The sequence below is a fragment of the Argentina anserina genome, chromosome 2 (genome assembly GCF_933775445.1).
Source record: "Argentina anserina chromosome 2, drPotAnse1.1, whole genome shotgun sequence".
Taxonomy (NCBI): Eukaryota; Viridiplantae; Streptophyta; class Magnoliopsida; order Rosales; family Rosaceae; genus Argentina; species Argentina anserina.
Window position 1 is genome coordinate 26,149,276 of NC_065873.1, and position 21,654 is coordinate 26,170,929.

The 21,654-nt window shown below is 39.4% G+C and overlaps 3 protein-coding genes across 3 annotated transcripts; 1 reads left to right on the top strand and 2 right to left on the bottom strand.

The window, feature by feature from the left end:
- Positions 1-709: 709 nt before the first annotated feature.
- On the bottom strand, positions 710-2,162 carry LOC126784822 (cyclin-D5-2-like). The gene is made up of 5 exons (XM_050510331.1): positions 1,872-2,162; positions 1,683-1,769; positions 1,312-1,609; positions 1,059-1,192; positions 710-963 (listed from the first exon to the last, which is right to left on the bottom strand). Exons 1-5 carry the CDS (start codon positions 2,148-2,150, stop codon positions 832-834), a joined length of 930 nt encoding a protein of 309 aa, XP_050366288.1. The 5' UTR covers positions 2,151-2,162; the 3' UTR covers positions 710-831.
- Positions 2,163-3,714: 1,552 nt separating this feature from the next.
- On the top strand, positions 3,715-7,364 carry LOC126782303 (uncharacterized). Its single transcript, XM_050507522.1, has 13 exons — positions 3,715-4,080; positions 4,304-4,478; positions 4,604-4,684; positions 4,793-4,875; positions 4,965-5,080; positions 5,181-5,291; positions 5,449-5,558; positions 5,772-6,081; positions 6,171-6,248; positions 6,369-6,419; positions 6,550-6,636; positions 6,767-6,844; positions 7,012-7,364. The coding sequence occupies exons 1-13, from the start codon at positions 4,071-4,073 to the stop codon at positions 7,057-7,059; spliced, it is 1,338 nt and encodes a 445-aa protein (XP_050363479.1). The 5' UTR covers positions 3,715-4,070; the 3' UTR covers positions 7,060-7,364.
- A 324-nt stretch (positions 7,365-7,688) lies between these two features.
- Positions 7,689-20,678, bottom strand: LOC126781938 (uncharacterized). The gene is given in 17 exon segments (XM_050507062.1): positions 7,689-9,423; positions 9,919-10,337; positions 10,624-10,721; positions 11,110-11,175; positions 11,490-11,603; positions 11,687-11,781; positions 12,077-12,138; positions 12,243-12,402; positions 12,524-12,937; positions 13,185-13,237; positions 14,885-15,093; positions 16,134-16,181; positions 16,519-16,600; positions 16,704-17,367; positions 17,461-18,934; positions 19,413-20,152; positions 20,351-20,678. Coding segments are annotated over 17 exon segments (6,312 nt in total). The 5' UTR covers positions 20,643-20,678; the 3' UTR covers positions 7,689-8,101.
- Positions 20,679-21,654: the final 976 nt, after the last annotated feature.

Here is a 21,654-nt window from a genome sequence, read left to right on the forward strand (position 1 = left end):
AGATTATGATGATGAACAATATTATGTATGAAAACAAAAACCAAAAGCAACAAATTATTTGATGCGCATTTTGATCTTTTCATCTAAGTTTCTAAACCGTATGTTAAATTTGGTGTTAATTGATCACAAATTCTTAGTTTAACATGAAGAGTTGAACATTATTTGTGATTCCAACGAAACAAAACAAACCGGGAGTCTCAGGCAGTCAGACATCTAAGAGTAACTGAGTCTATGTCACTGATTTTACCCAAATTAATCCAGAAACCTTTTGATTCCAATAATGTAAATCAGAGCCAAATATTACTACTGGGTTTTATCACTTTATGATCCCTCACAACAATGCACAGCTTCGAATGGAAAAGAGTATATGGCCCCCTTGCCATAAAAGGCAAAACCAGAACAGTCAAAACAAATCAAATCAAATCAAATCAGACCTTTACAAAACTATTTGTGATTGATGGCCAACATCCAACATGGATGCATCAAATCACAGGAACAGTCTCCTACCTCTACCTCACCTCATCTCTCGATTTTCAAAGACAACAATAAGGCATCCCAAGCACCCCATCAGAATGTAGGGTTCCAGACATCAGTAACCCAGAACCAAACCCCATCCAACTATCCAAGAACCACTAAGATATATTGGAAACCCTTTAAGAAAACAACTGAAAGAAAGGAAAAGAAGCAAACCAGCTTTGACATGGCCCTTTATGGTTCTTTTTTATCATTTGCTTTCTACTTTCTGTGCTCGGAGGTGTTTCTAATCAACTCCAAATCATGTCTGTGAAGTAATTGTAATTATACAACACTCTTTACACCAAATGACACCTACTAGCTGGTCACAGTTTCTCTAGCTGAATCACTTTCCAGGCTCCAATCTGCCGGTGTGAATTCCGGTAGCCTTGTAGACTTCCCATTGTCCTCCTTGTTCTGCAAGATTTCGTAGATCGAACACACATCTTCCTGAGGCACAACAGTTTTTATCACACATTTATCAGAATCCAATCTTCATTTGATCAATACGTGCATAACTTCTAAGTGTCAAAAAAACCACTCACAATTTCCAGGAACCTCAAATTTGGGAAGGAGTTAATTTTCGTTTCTAGTCCTGCTCTTGTTAATTGGTGATCATATGCCATTATGGTAGCAGCAGCTGCTAAACCAGATGGTCGATGCTGTATGAGATTGATCACTGCATTGAAGAACATAAGTAATTAGTGTTGTAGACTTGTATCTCTAAATCGATCAACCGAGAAATTTATAGATCAAGAACCAACTAATGATACATTGTTCATGGAAATTAATCAATACTTCGGGTAAGATAGAGGAGGAATCCTTCAATGACGTCGTATTTTGTTTCTGCTGGATATGCTTTGTTGAACTGCATCTTTGTGATGAAGTAATCAATAAAAGCAAAAGGAGTTATTGGATCCATCTTCCATTCCAGGGTGGACAATACCGCAAGCTCCATTTCGCTAATCCATTTCCTTTCAATTATGCAATCTTCAACTTCATACTCTGATAGTAATGGACTTCGTTGCTCCTCCATTTTTGCAGCCAAAGATAAGCAGGCCACAGAAAGTGTTCGTAGCCAAGTTGTCTTATGTCCCTGCAAAACTTAACTATCACATTATTTAACGAAAGATCTTTACTTTTGCTGGAAGAAGATAAGTTGAAATTACCTTGAAGGAACGCTTGGAAATGAACTGATCAAAGTATAGAATGGACAAAAATGCTGTTCGGAGTCGAAATCCATAAACAGCTCTGTTCTGAATCAATGAAAAAACAAAAAAAAATTGAACCATTGATCAATATAGCCACTTGTACATTCCATGAAGTATAAGAAAATGGTTTGGGACTGACTAACTAACTCTGAGAATCCATGTAATAGCGTCAGATCGATCATCTCTCAACTCAGTCCATTTGAAGAATCCTTGATCATCTTTTCTGAACCCAAAATCAATCTCCTTATCAAGTAAAACTCTGACGTGTTCTTCTTGCAATGCAGGATCATGGTAGACGTCAATGGTATTATGTGATGTGTTTTCATCAACCAGCTCCGAGTTACTAGCCAAAAAGGCAGGACTTTCTTGACAAGAAAAGTCGGTTGAGAAATGATCAACTTCCATGGCTCTCTGTTCAAGATACATATACTTTCTCAGATATTACATCCACGCAGAGAATCTAGAGGAAGAAGAGTGAGATAGAACCCTATATATGAATGCTAGATGTGGAGAGAGAACCTGAATAGATGGTTGAAACAGAGAAAAATGTGGAGGTGGAGACGGAGACGGAGACGAAAGAAAGAAGTGGGGGGAGATAGTTTAGTAAGATAAGTGACACCGTTTTAACGGTTATGGATTCTATCTTGTGGAGTGAAAATTGCACTTGTGGAGTTGTGGTAAGCAAAGACTAAAGTTTGACTGGGAAAGAGGAAGCTGTTTGTCGAAGAGGGGCTTAGTTTGGGCTTCCAGAACCTGTAACCCAGGTTACTTGGTTTGTTTATGGTGGGCTTTGGTGGGCTCCGTACCTGTAACCTGTCGGGCTTGTTTATGATTGGATAAGTATTCATCAATTATTATTATTGTTATTATTTTTCTAAATATGTAGGAAAAATAATAATAATTCAGAGGTGGTAGTGTTTGTGCCTTGTGGTAGTAGTTTTCTAAGTTATGTTGAGCATATCATGATATGTAAGCTGTTAAGAGGCCATTAACAGGGGTATGGACGTTTGTGGACAAATGTTTAACTGTTTAAGCAGGTCACATAATTTGTTTCGTGATTTTAGATGCATGATCATTAGATTATCAACTCGGTCCACTGTTTTTGGAATTTAGCACTTTGAGAAATTCTGACACACAACATTGAGAAATACACCAACACCTGTTCTATGCCAGAAGTAACTGTTAATCTTTTCTTATATTTCAGTGCCCGAGCAAGCTGGGTAGGATTAGGAATGAGCTGGGAATTCTAAGAGGGCTCCTGAAACACTGACCCACATCTCCTATTTCAACCATGCTATGGAAATATGGAGAAATTTGCCTCCCATATTTATCTTTTATCTATCACTTATTTAATGTCGCATGTCTCTTTTCTTGACAATCAAAATCGAACATATTAAACAGACAAATGCATTAATTCAACGCTCAATAGAAAATAAATCGAGAATAAAATTCAATCAAACACAATAACGGTAACCGATCCGGTATCGTTTTCTTGGCAACTTAGTTTGATTGAATTAGTGTGTACGGCTACGCCAGTGTGAGACATGATCTCAAGTTACCATCAAAGATTAGTTTCTCGGGACTCTTGATCAAAGAAGAAAAACATAAAACATTTATAAAATCATCGACACGTTTATTACAAATTATCTAACATTTCTATAACAAGTCAAATGAAGCTACACGCCTACACCCACTTCCAGAAAAGGCAGTCTTTCAAGACTCCGACTCAACCCGCGCACCGCTTCTTCCAATCACATAAATCCACGTGTCTCATTCCTAAGCCAGCTAACTCCACCTCACAACTGGCACGTGCCATTACCGGCGTGTTGGCTCCATCGACCTCCCTACCCTCTCTAATCGACGGCCCTGGTAGTACCGCCACGTAGTGGCCCACGCCACATAATATCCGAATATTCCAAAGCACCCAATAAGCATCGAATAAAATAGGAAGGTCCGTGTAGATTGAGAGATTAAATCACATGTGGTTCGCGACTTCGACCATTGAAGCCTTCTCCGTCTTCTCTCCTTTGTTACGTAATTAAAACGCCCTCCTCTTCTTCTCCCTCGTCCCCAATTTCGTTCCCCAGGCCCTATTTTTACCCTACAATTCTCGATCCAATTCTTTTAATGGCTAAATTGTCCCTACGATTCTCAGATTCATCCAAATTCTTCAATCTCGTACCCAATCGATTCGATTCTTCCGCCTTCAACCTCATACCTTACTTTCGGCAAACCTCCTTTTCTCGTCCTCAGATCCTTAGTCGGCCTTGTAGCTCCTTCTGACGCAGCTCGGATCTTAGTCTCTTACATTTCCAGAAACTTCGAGGGCCTCACGGAAGCTCACAGATGGGGAAGCGTAAGTCATTTCTGCTTCTCTCTTTACTTTTTTGCTTCAGCTTATTGTCGATTAGGTTTTGAATTTTTTTCTGCTAATTTCGTTATTGTTTATGTCTAATTGCGTGGTTTAATTGTAATTTGGAAGCTTGAGATAATAATTTTGGATTCAATTTCACTAAGTTAATGATATAATTGGTTGCCGGAGCTCAATGTGGAGGTTGAGTTTAGATTGATTTTGGCAGGCAATAATCAACGCAAGAATGCAGCGATGATGTTAGATAGCGATGATGATAATAGTAGCGTGAGTTCGACGTCGACTATGCGGTCTGACTTTATGGTGGCGCCAGGGAATGATGAAATGCAAGTCGAAAAGGATAGCTTGCTTGACCAAGCTCTCGATGCTCTGTTTGAGAAGAGGTGCTCATTTTTTTTTTTAAGTTTTGTTGTGTATTATCAATGTTTGTGTGTTAATTGGTTGAAGGATGACAGAGCTGGTTGCATTGTTCCCGGTTTTGCTTATACATGTCGTTTTGTGTATGTAGGGCTTCCACTAGGGAGAAGGCTCTGGCTTCAATCTTGGAAGCGTTTAATAGCAGCTTGCAGCATGAGTTTGTGGAAAAGAAGTAAGTACTGGTTTCGGAGTGTTTGCTGACACTATGTCTCATGTCTGTATATTTTGGATTGTTAATAAACTTTTTGAAATGCTATGAACTTATACGGTATATTTTCAGATTTGCCACTTTATTGCATCAGTGTCTGAATTGCATCAAAAAGGGTTCTTCCAGAGAGATATGCTTGGCATCTCATGTGATTGGTTTGTTCCTTTGGTCCCCTTTTTTTTTTCTCTGGTCAGTTGCAACATGTTCTTGCTATCAAGCTCAGTTTTCAATTTTGTTGTTGTAGGATTGCTGGCTTTGACCGTTGGATGTGGGGACAATGCTAACGAAATGCTTGAAGAATCCTTACCTGTGATTCAACAGGCTGTCAAATCTGGATTTGAATCCACAAAGACGATAGCGGTATAATCTCTTTAGGTTTTGAGTGTACGGGATTTCTTTGGTGTGGACACTTTCCTTTTAAGTCTTTTAACTGAAGAATGAATTTGGTTTATGATTGCAGTTGCTTGAGTGTCTAGCTATTATCACTTTCGTAGGTGGTAATGACCCAGATCAAACAGAAAAATCAATGCAAGTTATGTGGCAAGTGGTTCATCCAAAACTGAAATCAAACGTAAGTATTTTTGTGTCTTAGCTTTTATGTTTTGTATTGTTCATATAAATTCTTTAGAGATTAGGTATCAGTGAGAGCTCGTGTATCTATTCTTTCCTCATTTGGTGGATGAATAAAATTTCATGATATGATTTTTCTCCGGTCATTTTCTTTTCAGGTAATTGCAGTTAAACCTTCATCGGCTATAATAACCACAATGGTGTTTGCATGGTCCTTTCTTCTTACAACTGTAGATGGATGGAAACTTAATGCTAAAGATTGGCAAGAGTGAGTACAATTCTTGAGGTTATTATTTGAGGTTTATAATTAAGAATTCTTAGACAACTGATCCTCTTGGAAACAATCCAGTTTGCATCCCAGTTTATGATATGGATTGTGTTCACTTAGCCTAGTGTGGTCACTGGTCACTACTATAGGATAGATACTATAGATGGTTTCTGGTTGAACTGACCATCTCCTTCCTTTTGTAAAAAAATGCAGGTCCATATCTTATTTGTCTAGTCTTCTGGACAAGGATGATCGCTCTGTGCGGATAGCCGCAGGTGAAGCTCTGGCATTAATTTTTGAGATGGGAAGCTTAGAGAAGTTTTCTGTTGGCTTGAAAAATTCAGATGATGGCTCAACTGAGGACGGAAATAAGCCTCGAGAGTATGTCCATATTCAAGGATTGAAAGCAAAGATCATTAATCAAGCCAGAGACCTTTCAGCCGAGGCCGGTGGCAGAAGTTCTGCGAAGAAAGATCTTACCAATCAAAGGAACATGTTTCGGGATATCTTGGAATATTTTGAGGTGCAAATTCTTGTTTCTTTTTTTTCTTTTCCAGTTTACTATTGATGCTTATGCTGATCCTGGTTATTGATCTTTTTCTTCAATACCAGGATGGTTATTCTCCTGAAATTTCAATTAAGATTGGTAGTGATTCACTACAGACATCAACCTGGTCGCAGCTGATACAGGTCCTTTCTTCTCATTCCTCATCCCTTTTTTCTCATTTTTCTTTGTATCCCTTTTTCACTCACAAACTAATACTGGCTTGATAGTTTCATTAACTTTAACTAATTTCCTGATGATTACAGTTGAACTTTTTGAGGCACTTCCTTGGAGGAGGGTTTATAAAGCATATGCAGGTTGGTTCTGTTGCCCTTCTGGTACAGCCAGCTTTTTTCAATTCTCTAAAACGTGCAGCCATGTATGTTGTTTAGTATTTCTGTTACAAAAGCTGATACTTATGATGAGGAATCTAATTCTCCGAGACAGGAAAACGAACTCCTTCAGGATGTCTTAGGCTTCACACCCAAGAAAAAGTCACTAGATTCAGAAAATCGTCTATCTGGTAGTGAAAAGGTATGTCGTAGGCCATCAGTAATTTATTCTCGTGTCAGCTGTTTTGTGGCTTGATGGGACATTTCTGTCTACTACTATGCGTTTTGGTTTCTTGTTCTTTCTGTTAGTAATATGTGGTTGCTTCTTACAGAGGATGTTTAAGTCACCAAACTCAGCTCTCAACAAAGCAAGGACCCAGCAACTTAATAAGCAGAGGATGTTATCGGCTGTATGTCTTCATAAACTGCTAGAATACATGCTCTTAAGTTTTCTTGAGCACCTGCATTGTTTTTTGGCTGATCTTTAAAAGCAACTGATGTGCATTCTTAGGATGTACGTATGCATGCTGATGATTGCTTGGTACTTTCTTATTTTTGTTTCTCCCTTGTTTTCCAGGGCAAAAATATTGGTCGCTTTGCAGCTACTGCAGGGGATGATATGTAGTTGGACGAGTCATTTCGAGACGCTATGCTGGAAACGTAATATATTCTGGTTAAGAACACCAGACAATATTTCAAAATAGTCTGTTCGTGACCATGTGGAACATTGGAAGCTAATATTTGAGTTTCAACATTGGCTTTGTCACTTAGTTTCAACATTGGATGGTTATTTTTAGGCACAATTGTGTGCGCGTGTTGGTAACTGGCGAATATTAAGTTGTTTTGGTGGTCAGTCAAGGCCGCTTTTGGGTTACGGGCCAAAAGATAGGTGCCCACAGCATCAAAATTGGAAAATTTGGCTTTAGTTGGTGTCTTGTGAGTTCAGTGTGGAATTAAAGTCTGAGCCCAATGAACGTAACTCCTTCCCATAGAATTGGAACAGACGTATAAACTTAAAAGTTATAAACCTTGTCATCGTAGGTACAAAAATTACTGCCGTCCTGTTAAATTGCCAAATACAACCACGAGCAAGTGCACCCAAACCCTTGTAAAGTGCACCTCCAACTGGTGTATATACCAGGACTATTGTAAAGTACCAAAGGTCCCTTCTCGGCTTTCTCGTTTTGGCATTTCTGCTCGTCTTTCCCTAATAGTGTCTTTTAAAAACAAGTGCGTAGCTGTTTTAGAAAGAAATAACAGTTGGGACTTGGGACTAGGTCACAAATGGCCAAACGAAATGGCTGTGTTTGAACTGATTGTAGCTCATTACACACGGAAGAAGAAAAAGTAAAACTATTTAGATGGGACATACAAAAATACGAAGACAACTCTGCAATTTTCGGACGGTGAATATCAAAACCTGTAATATGCAGTTACCTTGCGACTTACGTTTGGCAGGGAAGAAACTGGAGACTATAAGAGACGAGATACGCCAACCAAGAGGCGCTCCCAAAGTCTCATGCTATTATCTTGCTGCCGTAACTAGAGCTAGAAGGGTTTCTTGCTTTTCTAGTTAGTTTTTAGTTTTTCTGTGTTTGGGCTGTTGAGCCTCGTCTGTAACCAAAAAAAAGTCTCATGCTATTATAAGTTTACAACTCTGTATACCCCTAAAGACCACCCACACTAGAAAAGTGTTTCTTCATGGCTTGGTCCTTCCTGTAATTATTACTCCTTCCCCCTCCCCTACCTCTTCTCCCTCTTCCCCTTTGATTATCAGCATTTTCTCTCCCTTCTACTTTAGGTTGCTCCTCACCTGAGTCCCCTAGACTTCTTTCTCCTCCTCTTCCCCGGCCTCTGGAATTCCGATTGTACCCTCTCCCGTTCCCTTCTGCTGGCTGAGAATTATCAGAGTACTTATCTTGCTCCTCAGTTCTTCTTTCTCCTTCTCTTCCCCATCCCTTGGATTTCCTAACATACCCTCTTCCTCTCCCTTCTGTCTGAAAATTATCAGAGTGCTTATCTTGCTCCTCACTTCTTCTGGCTGAGTGATTATCCTGCTGCTCAGAGTACTCTGTCAGCTTCTTAACTGCACCAAGAGGCAGATTTCCACCACGACCAAGACCATGAATCAATTCTTGTTGTGCTTGTGTAATTAGCGATGCCTCACCTGCATTTGCAACTGCAACCGAACCTGCTACCTTGTAACTATAATTTTTCCCGTCTTTGACATAATATTGGGGGTTCTGCCTCGAACCCCATCTTGAACTAGTAGGATTCTGAGATGAACTTTCAGTCCGTGACTCCCATGGTTTCATCAATTTTGAGCTGCTTTTTTCACCGAACGACTCAATTTCCCCTGCTCCTGAATCTGCAACACTCAATCCTAGATCATCAAAAGAGTCATCATACTCATCTTCATACTCGTATTGGGAAATAAGGGCAGCAGTTTTTGCCGTATATTTTTCGTTTTTGTCATCAAGTGTATCAGAAGCAGGCATGTCAGCTTTGGACTTCCTAATATATCTTCCCTGTGAAGATGTAGATGAAACTGAAGTGAGCCCAATTTTTTGATCTCTGCTGGCAGCCACTTTAGTTGTAGTGGTGGATTCGGTAGGTTCAACCAGTATTCCTTTTCCCTTATCTTTCATACTAGCAATAGCACTCCTGGGCTTTGGCATAGTCTCTGATTTCGTATCCAAAGACTGCAGATCCTCATGAAGTGTTCCCTCAAGAATCCTTTGTATCACCTCCTCAGGATTCTGGTTATATGCTTCTAGACAGGCAGCTAAATAACCTTTTCCATAATCAGGGAAGAGGTCCTTCACTTGACTAATCTTGGACTCCTTAATTGCAAAATCTTCATCCACAGCTACCTTGTTGTTTGTTATAGGGATTGTCGCATTGGTGTGCAACTTACTGATGACCTTCTGAGAACACATCAGTATACCAGATAGATACCCAAACTGTTCATCATCCATGATTATCCATCCTGCATGAACAGAATTGAAAATATAATTTTCAAGCAAGAACTTTAAGCTTCGTTGATGAGATAATTTGATTAAAAAATTTGTCCATCGATTGTACTTGATGAGAACACATTCCTATAAGCTTTCACCTCGTTTGATCCCAGATGTTCTCAGTATATAAAATGGGACTACAAGAAAAAGGAGGACCAACACTCAAATATAAAAAGAGGGGGCAACAAATACATAATATATGTTCCTTTTAATATATTCCAGGTTCAAGATTTCAAACTATCGTATATAGTCTATATGTTTCTCAAGTACTGCAGTCAGTATTGACCTCTACCACTTTCTTTGTTTTCTCCTTCTAAGGAATTTTTAGCTATTTTACTAAATTCAAAACCAATTGCCTCATGATCTGTAGCCAACCCCTATATTTCTACGTTTATAACCTATTAATTAGAAAACCTCAGCTCTGCACTTACAAGTAAATCAAGATGTAAAAGCATATACTTGCTTACCATGATTTTGTAAACTCTCCACTTTGCCCATAATATTGAAGTTCTTCTCAACGTCTTGAAGAAATGTCTCCCTATTCTGGTTTTCTCGAACGGCTAGTGAAATTCCATTAATCTGTCTCAACATTTGAACCAAGATGTCTGCTCTAATAAAAGGATCCTCTAGTTTAGCTGGGAACATCTCTGCGGCAGCTGGAATGGTGGGACTATCTCTGAAGACCTCATCACTTAGATAGCATGAGTCCAATAATTTCCATCCGAATTTGACAACTCTCATTGATAGCATTTTCAAACTAATGGCAACATTTGATACCATTTTATCTTCTCCAGCAGCTAGTATCATTTGAAACCCATGCTGCAAAGATGGAAGTAACGAATCATGCAATCTTGCTAGTGTGCTCAGTAATTCCTCATTCCCATAACTGCATACACAGAAATAATATACAATACATTATCTCATATTTTTACCGAAAACATGTAAATTAACTCCTCGATAAAACACAAAACATGATAAAATTCCTGTCAGATACTCGACTGTGAATAGCCAAAGTGGATTTTAAAAAAACTGATTGTGAACCCACAAGAAGCCAATTCCATGGGAAAAATCAAATCCCTTATTCATCCACAGGAACTTGCTGCAGACTACACCTACAAATAAGTAAGCATGCTCTGACCACAAATTTTGAAAATCCAACACTAGAAAGGTACCTTTTTTCAACAGGGCACAAGAAGAATAATGCGGATGGTCTATATGCAGTTAGGAAAGCATCCATGGATACAATTGCATCGTTTATGAAGTCCATAACCTACAAAGAAAAAATAATAAAAGAGAGACAATATCTCAATTCATGTACCACAGAAATCATGTCCAACAGTTTGAACACTAATATCAATGATCAACTATAAAAAGAAGAGATTCAAGAACCATTGAAAAAAAAATTCATAAAATATCCTTTAACGAGTATCAACCAACGATATTGCAGCTCAGAACTTTTTAAATAGAACTTCCATATACCACATTGCATGTTACTGTTAATATATAACTGAAACTTTAGCAAAGAAAACTGGCAAACAGTATGAAGCATGACGCATCCAGTATATACCACTCAACTTGAAACTCTCTAAGACAAGCTGGAAGAAGAGAATAAAGAATTGGACTGAAGAGAGCTAAAGGAATAAGATGAAGCAACTTACCTCCAGTAAATCAGCAAGAAGACGGGCAGATCCGTGTTCTCCAGGATCTCCAGAGAGAAAAAGGGCCTGTACATGAAATTAGGACATCCTTCCTGTCAGGTATCCAGCTTGCAGAACACTTTATTGAAAAATCTACTTACAAAGCCACAACAAATATAAAGACGAAAATAAAAACATAACATAACAAAGAACCATCAAACAAATACAAAAGAGGTCAACTGTTATTTAATAAACATAGAATTTGGATCAGCCCAAGCTTCTTGACTCCTTTATGTAGAGTTCATAATATGTATAAATAACCCAAACGACCAACCCTCAGGCTGCAAATAGATTTGGAGCATTACAATTTATGGTGGTATAGTAAGATTTTGGACGACTACCTCTAATGCTGTGCTGCTGCGCTGATACATTGTCTGTACAATGCTCAGGAAATGTGATGCCGCAGCAGTCATGCTGTCACAGATTGTAGGTTGGGCTTTCACTGCATTGCCAACCTGAAAGACGTGATAAAATGAGAGAGAGAAGATGGTGTGTAACAATAATATAACCCACTATCTATAAAAAAAATTATGCTCACCAACACTCCCGTCAAATTTTCATTCTCATGACTATATATAGCACATATGTCCAGCAGCTTAGGCAAGTCCAGCAACTTCTTCTCCTGCAAAAGAGCTACATATGGAATTAGTGAATAAGTATAATCAGTACACAATATAAGTGATGATAGATTAAGAAAATAAAAAAAACAATCTCACTAATTGATTAATGAGAGACAAGTACCAGTAAGGGACAAGTACATGCCAAACTACGTACAAACTGTACCATCTCCATGATAACTTAATCTAGTGTGTTACATCTTTTATACAATATCTCCTCGAAGCACGAATTTGATTATTTCAATAATTTTGTCAATGGAACTGGTCTACCACTTCATCATCTAAAATTTTACAAAGACTGAGAGACACACCTGCATGGTCTCTCGGACTGAGACTATCAGCAGCCCGAGCACCAGGCTCCCTGTTAGAAGAACTGCAACATTAAGACCAAGACAGTCCATATCAAAATCAATGCACTAGTGATTTTTCTATACCAGCGATAGGTGGGACAGTATAAAAAGCTGAAACTAAACTTACACTCTATACAGCACCATAAAAACGCGGCGGCTTAGTTCTAATTCCCCTACAATGACACCTGCCACCGTGTCCTTGGCTCCTCGATGAGGAAAATCATACCACCTGCTACGAAACTGCAGAAAGCTCTCCATAAATTCATGCAGGGAAGTATCACTAGCCACTGACAGTAACGTGAGCCAACAATCAACAATTACAGCAGTCAGATATCAATAAACAACAATCGCAAGCTTAGAAAACAGAAATGCTATCGAAATGTGACGGGATGAAGCCTAGAACAATACCTTGCCTCCAGAATTCCTTAGGGTTTAGCTTGAGCAACCGAGAGAGCTCTCTATTGAGAAGATCGACGACTCTCTGAGACTCCAAGGCGTCCAATCCACCTTCGTCGGCGCCGAGGCCGGCCACGACAGCTTCATCTTGGGGCAGGTAATTGACGAAATTGCCCTTGGTCGACACCCACTCGCCTTTCTCTCCCATCCGAACCCTACTGCTAGTCGCGGGAGCAGCGGCGGCGGTTGAAGCTCCGGCATTGGAGGGATGCGATTGCGATTGCGATTGACGGAGGGAGGCGGAGAGTGTGGGATTTGGGGGACGATTCTGGTCTGGAAATTTGGGGACGAAGACCTTTTGGGACTTGGTGAAACCTTTGCTTCCTCCGGCTTGCCTGTTAGTGTTGCCCTGAGGGTTCCGGTGGCCTGACATGGTGCGGAAGGTTCCGATCGAATCTGAAGAGCTCAGAGGATGAGGAGGCGGAGTGAGATAATTATATGTAAAGCTTTTCCTTGGGGAGCACTCAGAACTCCTACACTGACCCCTCGGCACCTTCCTGCGTCTTTCAACTCGCTCAGGCTGTTGGTAACTTGGGCCTTAGTGCAGTCGGGCCTGAGTTTAGGCCCATTCAGTATCCTTCGGTTTTGCTTCCCTCCATTTTGACAAGGCGACATTGCAAGTATCTCCGCGAAACAATCTCTGATTTTTTTTACCAAGAAAACAAACTTGTATAAAACCACAACAATTCACCAAAAACGTGGACTATAACACACGTTTTCGGTGAAAATTGAACTTTTGTTCGTCTTCCAACAAAATTAAAAGAAAATTTTTAGAAACGGTACATCAACCAAAGACCACTAATAATATATGTACATGAAATTCTAAATCAAACATTTTAGTACATAAAATTGACCCACTATATAGACATATGTCAATAACACTGTTAAAACTTAAAAGCTCTGTAACATTGGCATAATCTGAGGGGCAAATTGGTCTATGTGTTTCTTTATGATTAGTTATCCATCTCTCTCTCACCTGCTTGAACATTGGAAAGACAAATCTTTGCAATCTAAAAAAAAACTGGGCAAGGCTACCTACAACCATGCATGGTCGGCATGGAGCTCTCGAACCATTGTCATTCCCTCCACTCCGTCCTTCCGTCTCCTTCTATGTTTCCCAAAACCCACTCGCCAAAATCCTCTAACTCACCACTTCTTTGGTCCTCTTCGACCGGAACCCGACTTGCTCCTAGTTTTATATGAGTATTGAGTAATTAGTTTTATTTATTTATATTGGATTGGACTTTAAGTTTTTAACACTTACGATTCAATCTTTTAATTTGCCCATGCAAGTTTAGTACTTTTTGATTGTCGGTGATTTTAGAAGGTGGAGGAGATGTCATGCTCGCCCATATGTCGTGGTACGATGGTTGTTGGTGGTGGGGATGGGGGGCATGAGGCAGGGGTAGGAATTAGAATTAGAGTCAAGCCGGAATAAAAGTGAGGATAAGCTTTGTGGATGCAGATTTGGAAGATAGAGGGGAATGACATGCATCAAGGTCATAGAGAGATTTATGGGTTTTGGGAATGGGGGGGGGGGCATGAGGCAGGGGTAAGAGATCGATCTTTGAGGAAGTACTAAATTACCCTTTCACAGTTGAAAATATGACATACAGTTAATATCAACATTGACGTCGTGCACAAATAGTAGGTCGGGTTTCGAATTTCATGTACCAAAACGCTTGATTTAAAACTTTATGAACGGATTTTATAAGTGACCATAAGTTGGTGTACTGTTGTTAAAATTTAGCCAAATTAAAATGTAATCATGATTTTAAGCAATGATCGGATCGACAAAACTCAAAAATATCAACTCAGACTTTTTTATACATATGATTTTCCAAATTTTCCAACTATAAAAAATCGTGAACTGCCAAGTTTGCATTTGGAACAATTCTATAGAAATGATGTATAACCAATAATGAATTATGACTCAGGAGAATGGATATAAAGAGTAACATGTTGACAAAAATGCAAGGTTAGGGCAGCCTTTACAATTTACTACAAAAATGGAGAAATAGTCTGATGGTTAAACTAGAACTGAAAGAGAACTCCGTTGCACGACTTAGTAGCTTAAAACTGTAAAAAGGTTCAGAACAACCAACAGTATACACAGCAGAAGCTCCACACGATCAGCCCCAAGGGAATGTACACTGGTTTATGCCAGTGTATGATCAAGTAATAAATTACTGGCATAAATTTTGCTCAAACCAGAGCAGTGAAACTCAACTACGATAAAGGCATAACAATTGTTTCTGTACTGTGTCATCAGACTGCCATTATGAACACTAAAAGCACACCTATATCCTAAACTCAGATCATACCCACTCAAAATTTGTTTCTTTAGGTAGAATTAAAGCAATGAGGCAATCAGGTTGGCATGGTGCAATAGAGAGCATAGAGCAAGTCTCTTCCGAATATGGAAGTATGAAGAGAAGTCTGGCCCACATGGAATTCATTGCTGGGATCTTGATCACTCCAGAGCAGTCTCTCTGCTTCAAGTATGACAAGAAATCCTGAAACTGAAGAGCAATATTGTAAGTCTTAAGGTAATTGCGAAGTTTTAAGGCTTCAGAACATTTCCCAATTATATTTGTTTTGTCTGATCTAAATGTACAATATGAAGCTCATATATCTTCCTCTTACAAACATGATTTGTCATTCACTGCTTAGATAGCTGGATGACCGACTTCTAGAAAGGCACACTACGAGAATTGAAATTGCTGAGTCCAGATGTAATGATTGGGATGCTTATCTACATCGATTAAACTCGTTTATAAACTAGGTTTGGCTTCCATATATCCAGGCACGGATCTAGGTAATGGTTTGGTTGGGCTCAAGCCCTACCAAGATTTTTGAATAAATTTTTTTAACATGCACTCAAAGTACATATGTGAAGCCTTGGCAAGCTTGGTCTAGTATAATTACTAGTACCAAGTCCATCTGGGTTCGAGTCCCAGCCTCAGCAATTTTTTTTTCTTTTTCCTTCTTTACTTTTCTGATTTCTATTAAGCTTTTTTTTATTTCTCTCAATATAAACTGGGTTTAAAGTTTAAAAATAAGTAGTCTGTCCATACTTAGGGCAAAACATCTACGTTAGATTTTGTATTAATTAATCTCATTGAGTTCTTTTCATAGCCACTCCTCTATTATATAAAAGGATCGGACCTAATTACCTAAATAAAAATGATTTCAGAAAAATATTCTTTCTAGTAATTGGTTTAACGGTTCTTTTGGATGGGTTTAATTTTTTTAGCATCGTAAAATTTTGCTTATTGCTTCAGTTAAAAGAAAAAAAAAGTTCAAGCCAACCCCAGTCTTGAATCCTGGATCTGCCACTGCATATATCTAACTCTTGAACTATTCATACATAAGTTACTTAATTTAATTAGGTAGTATTCATTTCAGAATTCATCAATTTTGCAATTCAGTTCAGAGGTACAATCACTTTATGTAGGCAATAGCAAGACGAGTCTCCAAGATAAAAAGAACCAGTTCCCATCTAGTACTCAAAGCAGATGCTACAGAGCTACAATACAAAACATGAAAAGAGAGAACTTACTCCTTTCTGGTCAGCTGCAGACGATGGGATCAATCGACACACTTCCCGCTGCAACAAACATCAAAGAACAGACAGTGCAAACAATTAAATTCAGCAAGGGAAAAGAAGAACAACAATAAATAAATGTTAAAAGTATAGAACGGGATCAATTTTTCTACTTGTGGAATACACGTATTAAGGTAAGTTACTGAACTGTCCCATTTTCTTCTCAACGAATCCATTAGTATTTTATAATTTTTAACTGAGTTGTCCTATATTCATTTTGGTCCTACAAGCCATTAGTATCAGAAATCTGGTTTACATGGATTTCCCAATTTGTTTTACCAATTTATCGAGGTCAAAAAATGAACTTGTGAAAGCGGAATTAAAATATTCAAGAGCTAACCTTATGTGGTGGGGTGCTAGTAAATGTAGACTTCACGTGCCGAAAATCTGTACGCTTGGTCATGTCTAACTTAAAAGGCCATCTGCAAAAATTAGCCATGAATGTATTATTAGACATCCGTATACATTTGCAAGAGTTAATGAAAGCCAGAAAGCATGGTTAAAATATAAGAGGTGATGCCTTACTCTATAGGTTCAGAAGTGGCATTGGAATATTTGCATATATCGGAATCCACTCTATATGCATTAACTGTACTGTAATGAACTCCACTCTTGCACAATGTCCCCTGCCACTGATATTGTGAGGGTTGTCTAGAAGTTTCCACAGCAGATGGTTCTGAAATAGCAACAGGAGGAGAGGGTGAAGAAGGCGGAGGGGGAACAAAAGGCGGCTGTGATTGAGGCAAAGGCGGTGGAGGTGGGGACAATGGAGGTGGCATGTCAGGTAGAGGAGGTGGCAGAGATGATAATGGTTGTGGTGCCATAGGCACTGAATACATATGGTCAAATTGTTGCCCTGGAGTTCCCTGTATTTGTGCAAGTGGAGTCACAGAAGCAGGAATGAAGGGAGGTACAATAGCATTACCATGAAAATTGTTTGGGGCTACAGCAGGTGAGATTGTGTTCACAGGACGATTATGACTTGAACCCCGTGGATCCCATGAACTATGTGGAGGGAAGTAAACAGGTCGCATAAATGGAGCTGAGGAAATTTGTGGAAGTGGTGGAGCAGCTGGTCCCTGTGTTGGTACAGGAACGCATGGAACACTTCCTGGTGCAGAATGCAGCTCCATTCCAGGTTTTGAATACAACCACCTAGGTTCACTGGCATGAGAAGCAACATGACCGCCTAGAGTAAAAGAATTGATATAAAATCTATCAGTATTAAAGAAAATGGAGAACATTAATTTCAGTGAAAACTTATATGAAAAGGTAAACTCACCTTGCGTAGAATTCACAGCTAAGTTACTGTCATAACCATCAACTCTCCTAGTGCCAGCTTCAAGCATCTCTGCAGAGCCCGTAACAGCTCTGTTTGACTGAAGCATGCATCCACTTTGTGCATTCCCCTGATTTTCAGATTTAACTCTAGGCGAGACAATCTCCATTGAGTGGTTCTCCTGTTTTGCAGTGAATGGTGTAGCAGCAGCGTACAACACGTTTCCCTGGTTGCTTCTCATGTCAACATGGGTAGTGGTAGGTACAGGTCTGGCACCATCAATGTGAGGTACTACAAGATTAGTTGGTCCAGCACCGTATGGTGCCCTGTGGTTACTCCTTTCCTTGCGATGTTGTCTGAGGTGTGACATCACAGCAGCAGCTTCTTCTGGAGTATCAAATTCCATCAGTAACGCACCTTCATTGCTAAAATCAGTGACTGAGTAAGGACTCTTGTGAAGCACTCTCCTTGATTCATGAAGAATCTCATCCTTCGCCCATTGACTTAAAACATGTCCAACATAAACATGGCAGCTAGAACCAACTGCAACACCATTCATAGCACCTCTAGTTCCCAACCCTGTATCCATGAACTTTACGCACCAAGGAAAATGTCTGCGTGTATATTCACGAGCCTTTATGGCATCAAGAATGTTTCTATACTCAACCAAGGCAAATCCTTTGTGAGGAAAGAAAAAAAATTGTTCCATGGCACCAAATCTCTCTAACTGAAATCTTACATGGGCTTCTGATACATCAGAACTGAAAATGCCCAGCCAGAGTTGTTTTGATGCAGAGAAAATGTCCATGGCTGCAATATCCCCATCAGAATACCAAACAATTTGAGTTCTGGGGGAACCATATGACGAAACAGACTGGCATTTGGGAGATTCCAAAGAACTGCTAACGCCTCCACTTGAAGATCTCACGGAAGGTGAACCAAATTCAATATTTGCATCTTTGCTTTTCTCAAAATGAACATGGTTTCTCCCATCAAAAGAGTTACTCCTGAAGTTTAATGGAGACCTTGCGACAGGGGAAGGCATCTGGTGGTTCACCAAGTCCCTCGGCATAGAAGACCTGCCATGTGGCATATCTCCATGTTCTCTAATATCATAATCCATGGGCCTTGCACCACCACTCTCCTGATTGGACCCCGTTGAATGGCGGTTAGCTTCAAAAGGCCTTACAGAGCTGCGAGCTTTCATATGTTGACTGGACACTCTACCAGAATAACCATCACTGCCGGTTTGTGAGTTAGAAAACCTAGGCACCAGATATGGTCGATTGATAGATCTCGATGGATCAGAGCTGTCCTCATCACTGCCTACTTGATTACCCTCTACATCCATTACATCTATAAAAGATCGAAAGATGCCCTCCAAAGCAGATTTAAAATCTGAAATAGCTGGCAACCTACGTAACTTTTTATATTTTGAGAGCATCCAAGTTTGCAATAATGGATCTTTACTAAGAACCTGCAGGTTTAGAAAAAGAACAAGCTCAAACTAGTAGTCAACAGGAAAACAAGAAAGAGAACCTTATCTTCAAGCAAAAACATGATATTTTTCATCAGCAATTACAGGGAATAAAATGCATATAAATGTGCAAACCCCCTATTAACATGTGTCTACTCCTAAAACAAATCCCCCTACGTGTCCCTTGGTTTAAATTTTGTCTAGAAATACATCAACTAATACAACAAGGCCCTCTAATGCCATTGTATTGAACTGTACTCCATTTATATTTTTAGATTGGTGGAAACAAGGAAGCATGCGAATTCATTATTATGTATTAATTTGCTACTATCAAACACGAAAAAGAACAAGAGTTTGTGACTGATTTTATCTTCATCCACTAGCAAATGTCAGGAATAACATGTACATTCTCATAAATCAAGCAACCACATTTCAGAATCGATGCATCATAATTTATAGAAGAAAGACAAGGAATTACCAGTTCTAACAAGCAGCTCTTTGAAACTGAAATTGAATCTCCAGATAAGTAGTTTCCATCTGATGCTAGCTGCTCGGAACTAAAATTGTTGCCTGCATTGCTTGTTTCAACAGAAACCATACTTGTTTTGGGTTCATCACTAGTTTTTCCCAAATGATCCCCGCCATCCTGATCAAGTTTGCTTGTTAATTGACTTAGGAAATACTGCCCTTTAAGAACTCCCTCTGATGCGGTGGATTTCAAAAGTTCAAAGCAGGCTGCAAGTGAATCTTTAGGACAACAAAACAAAACCCGCAGCAAACAAAGAGCACGTAACTGGGATAGCTTAGTAACCGCAGATTCATTTCCATCAGAAAACTTCTCCTTCAGCTCATCAAAAATATCAGCATTGTCTTGCATTCTCACAGTCTCTTTACCAACAATCAGAAACACATCCTTCCCCTCAAACGATGATATAAAGAAACTAAGCACATTCTGGAAAACACCAGAGCAAATACCGCGAATGACAGACGATGCTGACGCCACCGAGGAAGCAGTGCAGCAAATATCGGACAGGCCGAGTATACAGGACCTCGCGGTCTGAAATGCAAATCCATCAGTGTCCTCTCCTCTATGGATCAGCCCCACACTCCAGTTGTGCATATTGACAACAACTCTCACCGCGGCTTCGAGAGCAGTGGGACATTTGGAAGCATATCTAGGAATAAGATCAGCCACAATGCGTTGTACACTCGTACAGCCTGTGAATTTTTAGCCTGATGATTAACACATTGAGCAAAAAATTATACAATCTACACTACAAAGCTCACTAACTCATTCTCAAGTTCTTTCAGCAAATCCTAAATCATCAACGCTCTTATCATACTTAACTGAGGATTAGCACTAACTCACTAAGAATTGAAACAAGCAAGGGCAAAAGAGTCAAAACTGAGACTGACCTCTGGAGGCGGAGATGAGGGAGAGGTAAGCTTGCTCGAGATCGGCGGTGAGAGCCGAGTCGGTCTTGGAGAGGCAGAACTTGATGCGCTTATAGCAGTCGTAAACGCCTCGAATCTCGTCGCGGTGCCTTCGTTTGGTGAGGATTTCATCCTGGGAGAGGGATGAGTCTGGAGCTAGGGTTTGTGGAGGCGGTGGCGGAGGTGGCGGCGATGTTGGCGGAGGTGAGGAAGGGGGATGTGCTTCGGATTCGTGCAGCCTTCGCTTCTTCGGGGGCTGCTCTACGGAGGCCATGGGAGAAACGACGTCGTGCTCAGAATTCTACCTAGGTATTTGCGGTTGCAACTCCGGAGTCGAACAACTGTCCTACGTGGCTTTAGTTTTATTGGCCCTATACTGTGAAAATCAAAATCTCTACTCAGTAAAAAGGAAAATCATATTTTTAGAATTCCGGTAAAGTTTCAGTTTCTTGGTGTCCTCACTCCATCATACATCATATTTTCCGACAGGTGAACAAAGTTCGTCGTTGATAGGATTGCTGCCGTATATATGATATTCTTATGCTGGCACTTGTTAAACGCCGGTCTCTTTTCTTTTCTGTGTACTCAATATTTCGTTTGAATTAATAGAGAAATGACATATATAATTAGATTATACATATCTCCAATAATTTGTTGCTGGAGAATACTCGTACTTATCTACTTTGTCATTCCATTGAGTGCATATTATTGTAGTAATTCACTACTAATTCTATAGCCAAGAGAATGATGAACCTCTGGTACATCCACTTACTTGCACACGAACTTTTACATCTTCTATCGTGTACTTTTAACTAGTTTGGTATTGTAGCATTAGACTTAACCAATTCAAATCGTTATTCAATTTCTGTCAATCTTTCTTGTACTGTTATGCTATGTGATAAATAAAGATACCTAACTATTATACATTTATACCTAACTATTAGTTCATCCCCATGTTTATTTTGATCAACCATTGTAAGGTCGAAGATGCATGTTTGCACATATTTTTTCAAGAAAATTAGAGATACATCTATTTTTCATACCTGCGATCCCCGTATTCTTAAACAATGTTAAAGGATATATAGCTGGAAAGCCTGCTATAACATCTACTCAGGGCAGGCGCCTGCTATAACTATTAGTTCATGACAAAATTATACTTATTATTATTTTTGCTTAGTAATCAATAATTCAATTTGATATATTTAAAAAAATAAAATCATCATTTTCAGCCTTTTATAATTAAATTGTTCTAAGAAAATCTCACTGTTTTCATTCTTCTATCTTTT

What these genes read in the sequence shown, in the direction of transcription:
- LOC126782303 (XM_050507522.1), top strand. An exon ending in ATCCAAAACTGAAATCAAAC is followed by an intron (nt 5,292 to 5,448) that starts GTAAGTATTTTT and finishes TTTTCTTTTCAG; the next exon opens with GTAATTGCAGTTAAACCTTC. An exon ending in AATGCTAAAGATTGGCAAGA is followed by an intron (nt 5,559 to 5,771) that starts GTGAGTACAATT and finishes AAAAAAATGCAG; the next exon opens with GTCCATATCTTATTTGTCTA.
- LOC126784822 (XM_050510331.1), bottom strand. Translation starts at nt 2,150, where the DNA reads ATGTATCTTGAACAGAGAGCCATGGAAGTTGATCATTTCTCAACCGAC. An exon ending in TTTCCAAGCGTTCCTTCAAG is followed by an intron (nt 1,610 to 1,682) that starts GTAATTTCAACT and finishes TAAGTTTTGCAG; the next exon opens with GGACATAAGACAACTTGGCT. An exon ending in ATTTGAGGTTCCTGGAAATT is followed by an intron (nt 964 to 1,058) that starts GTGAGTGGTTTT and finishes GTTGTGCCTCAG; the next exon opens with GAAGATGTGTGTTCGATCTA.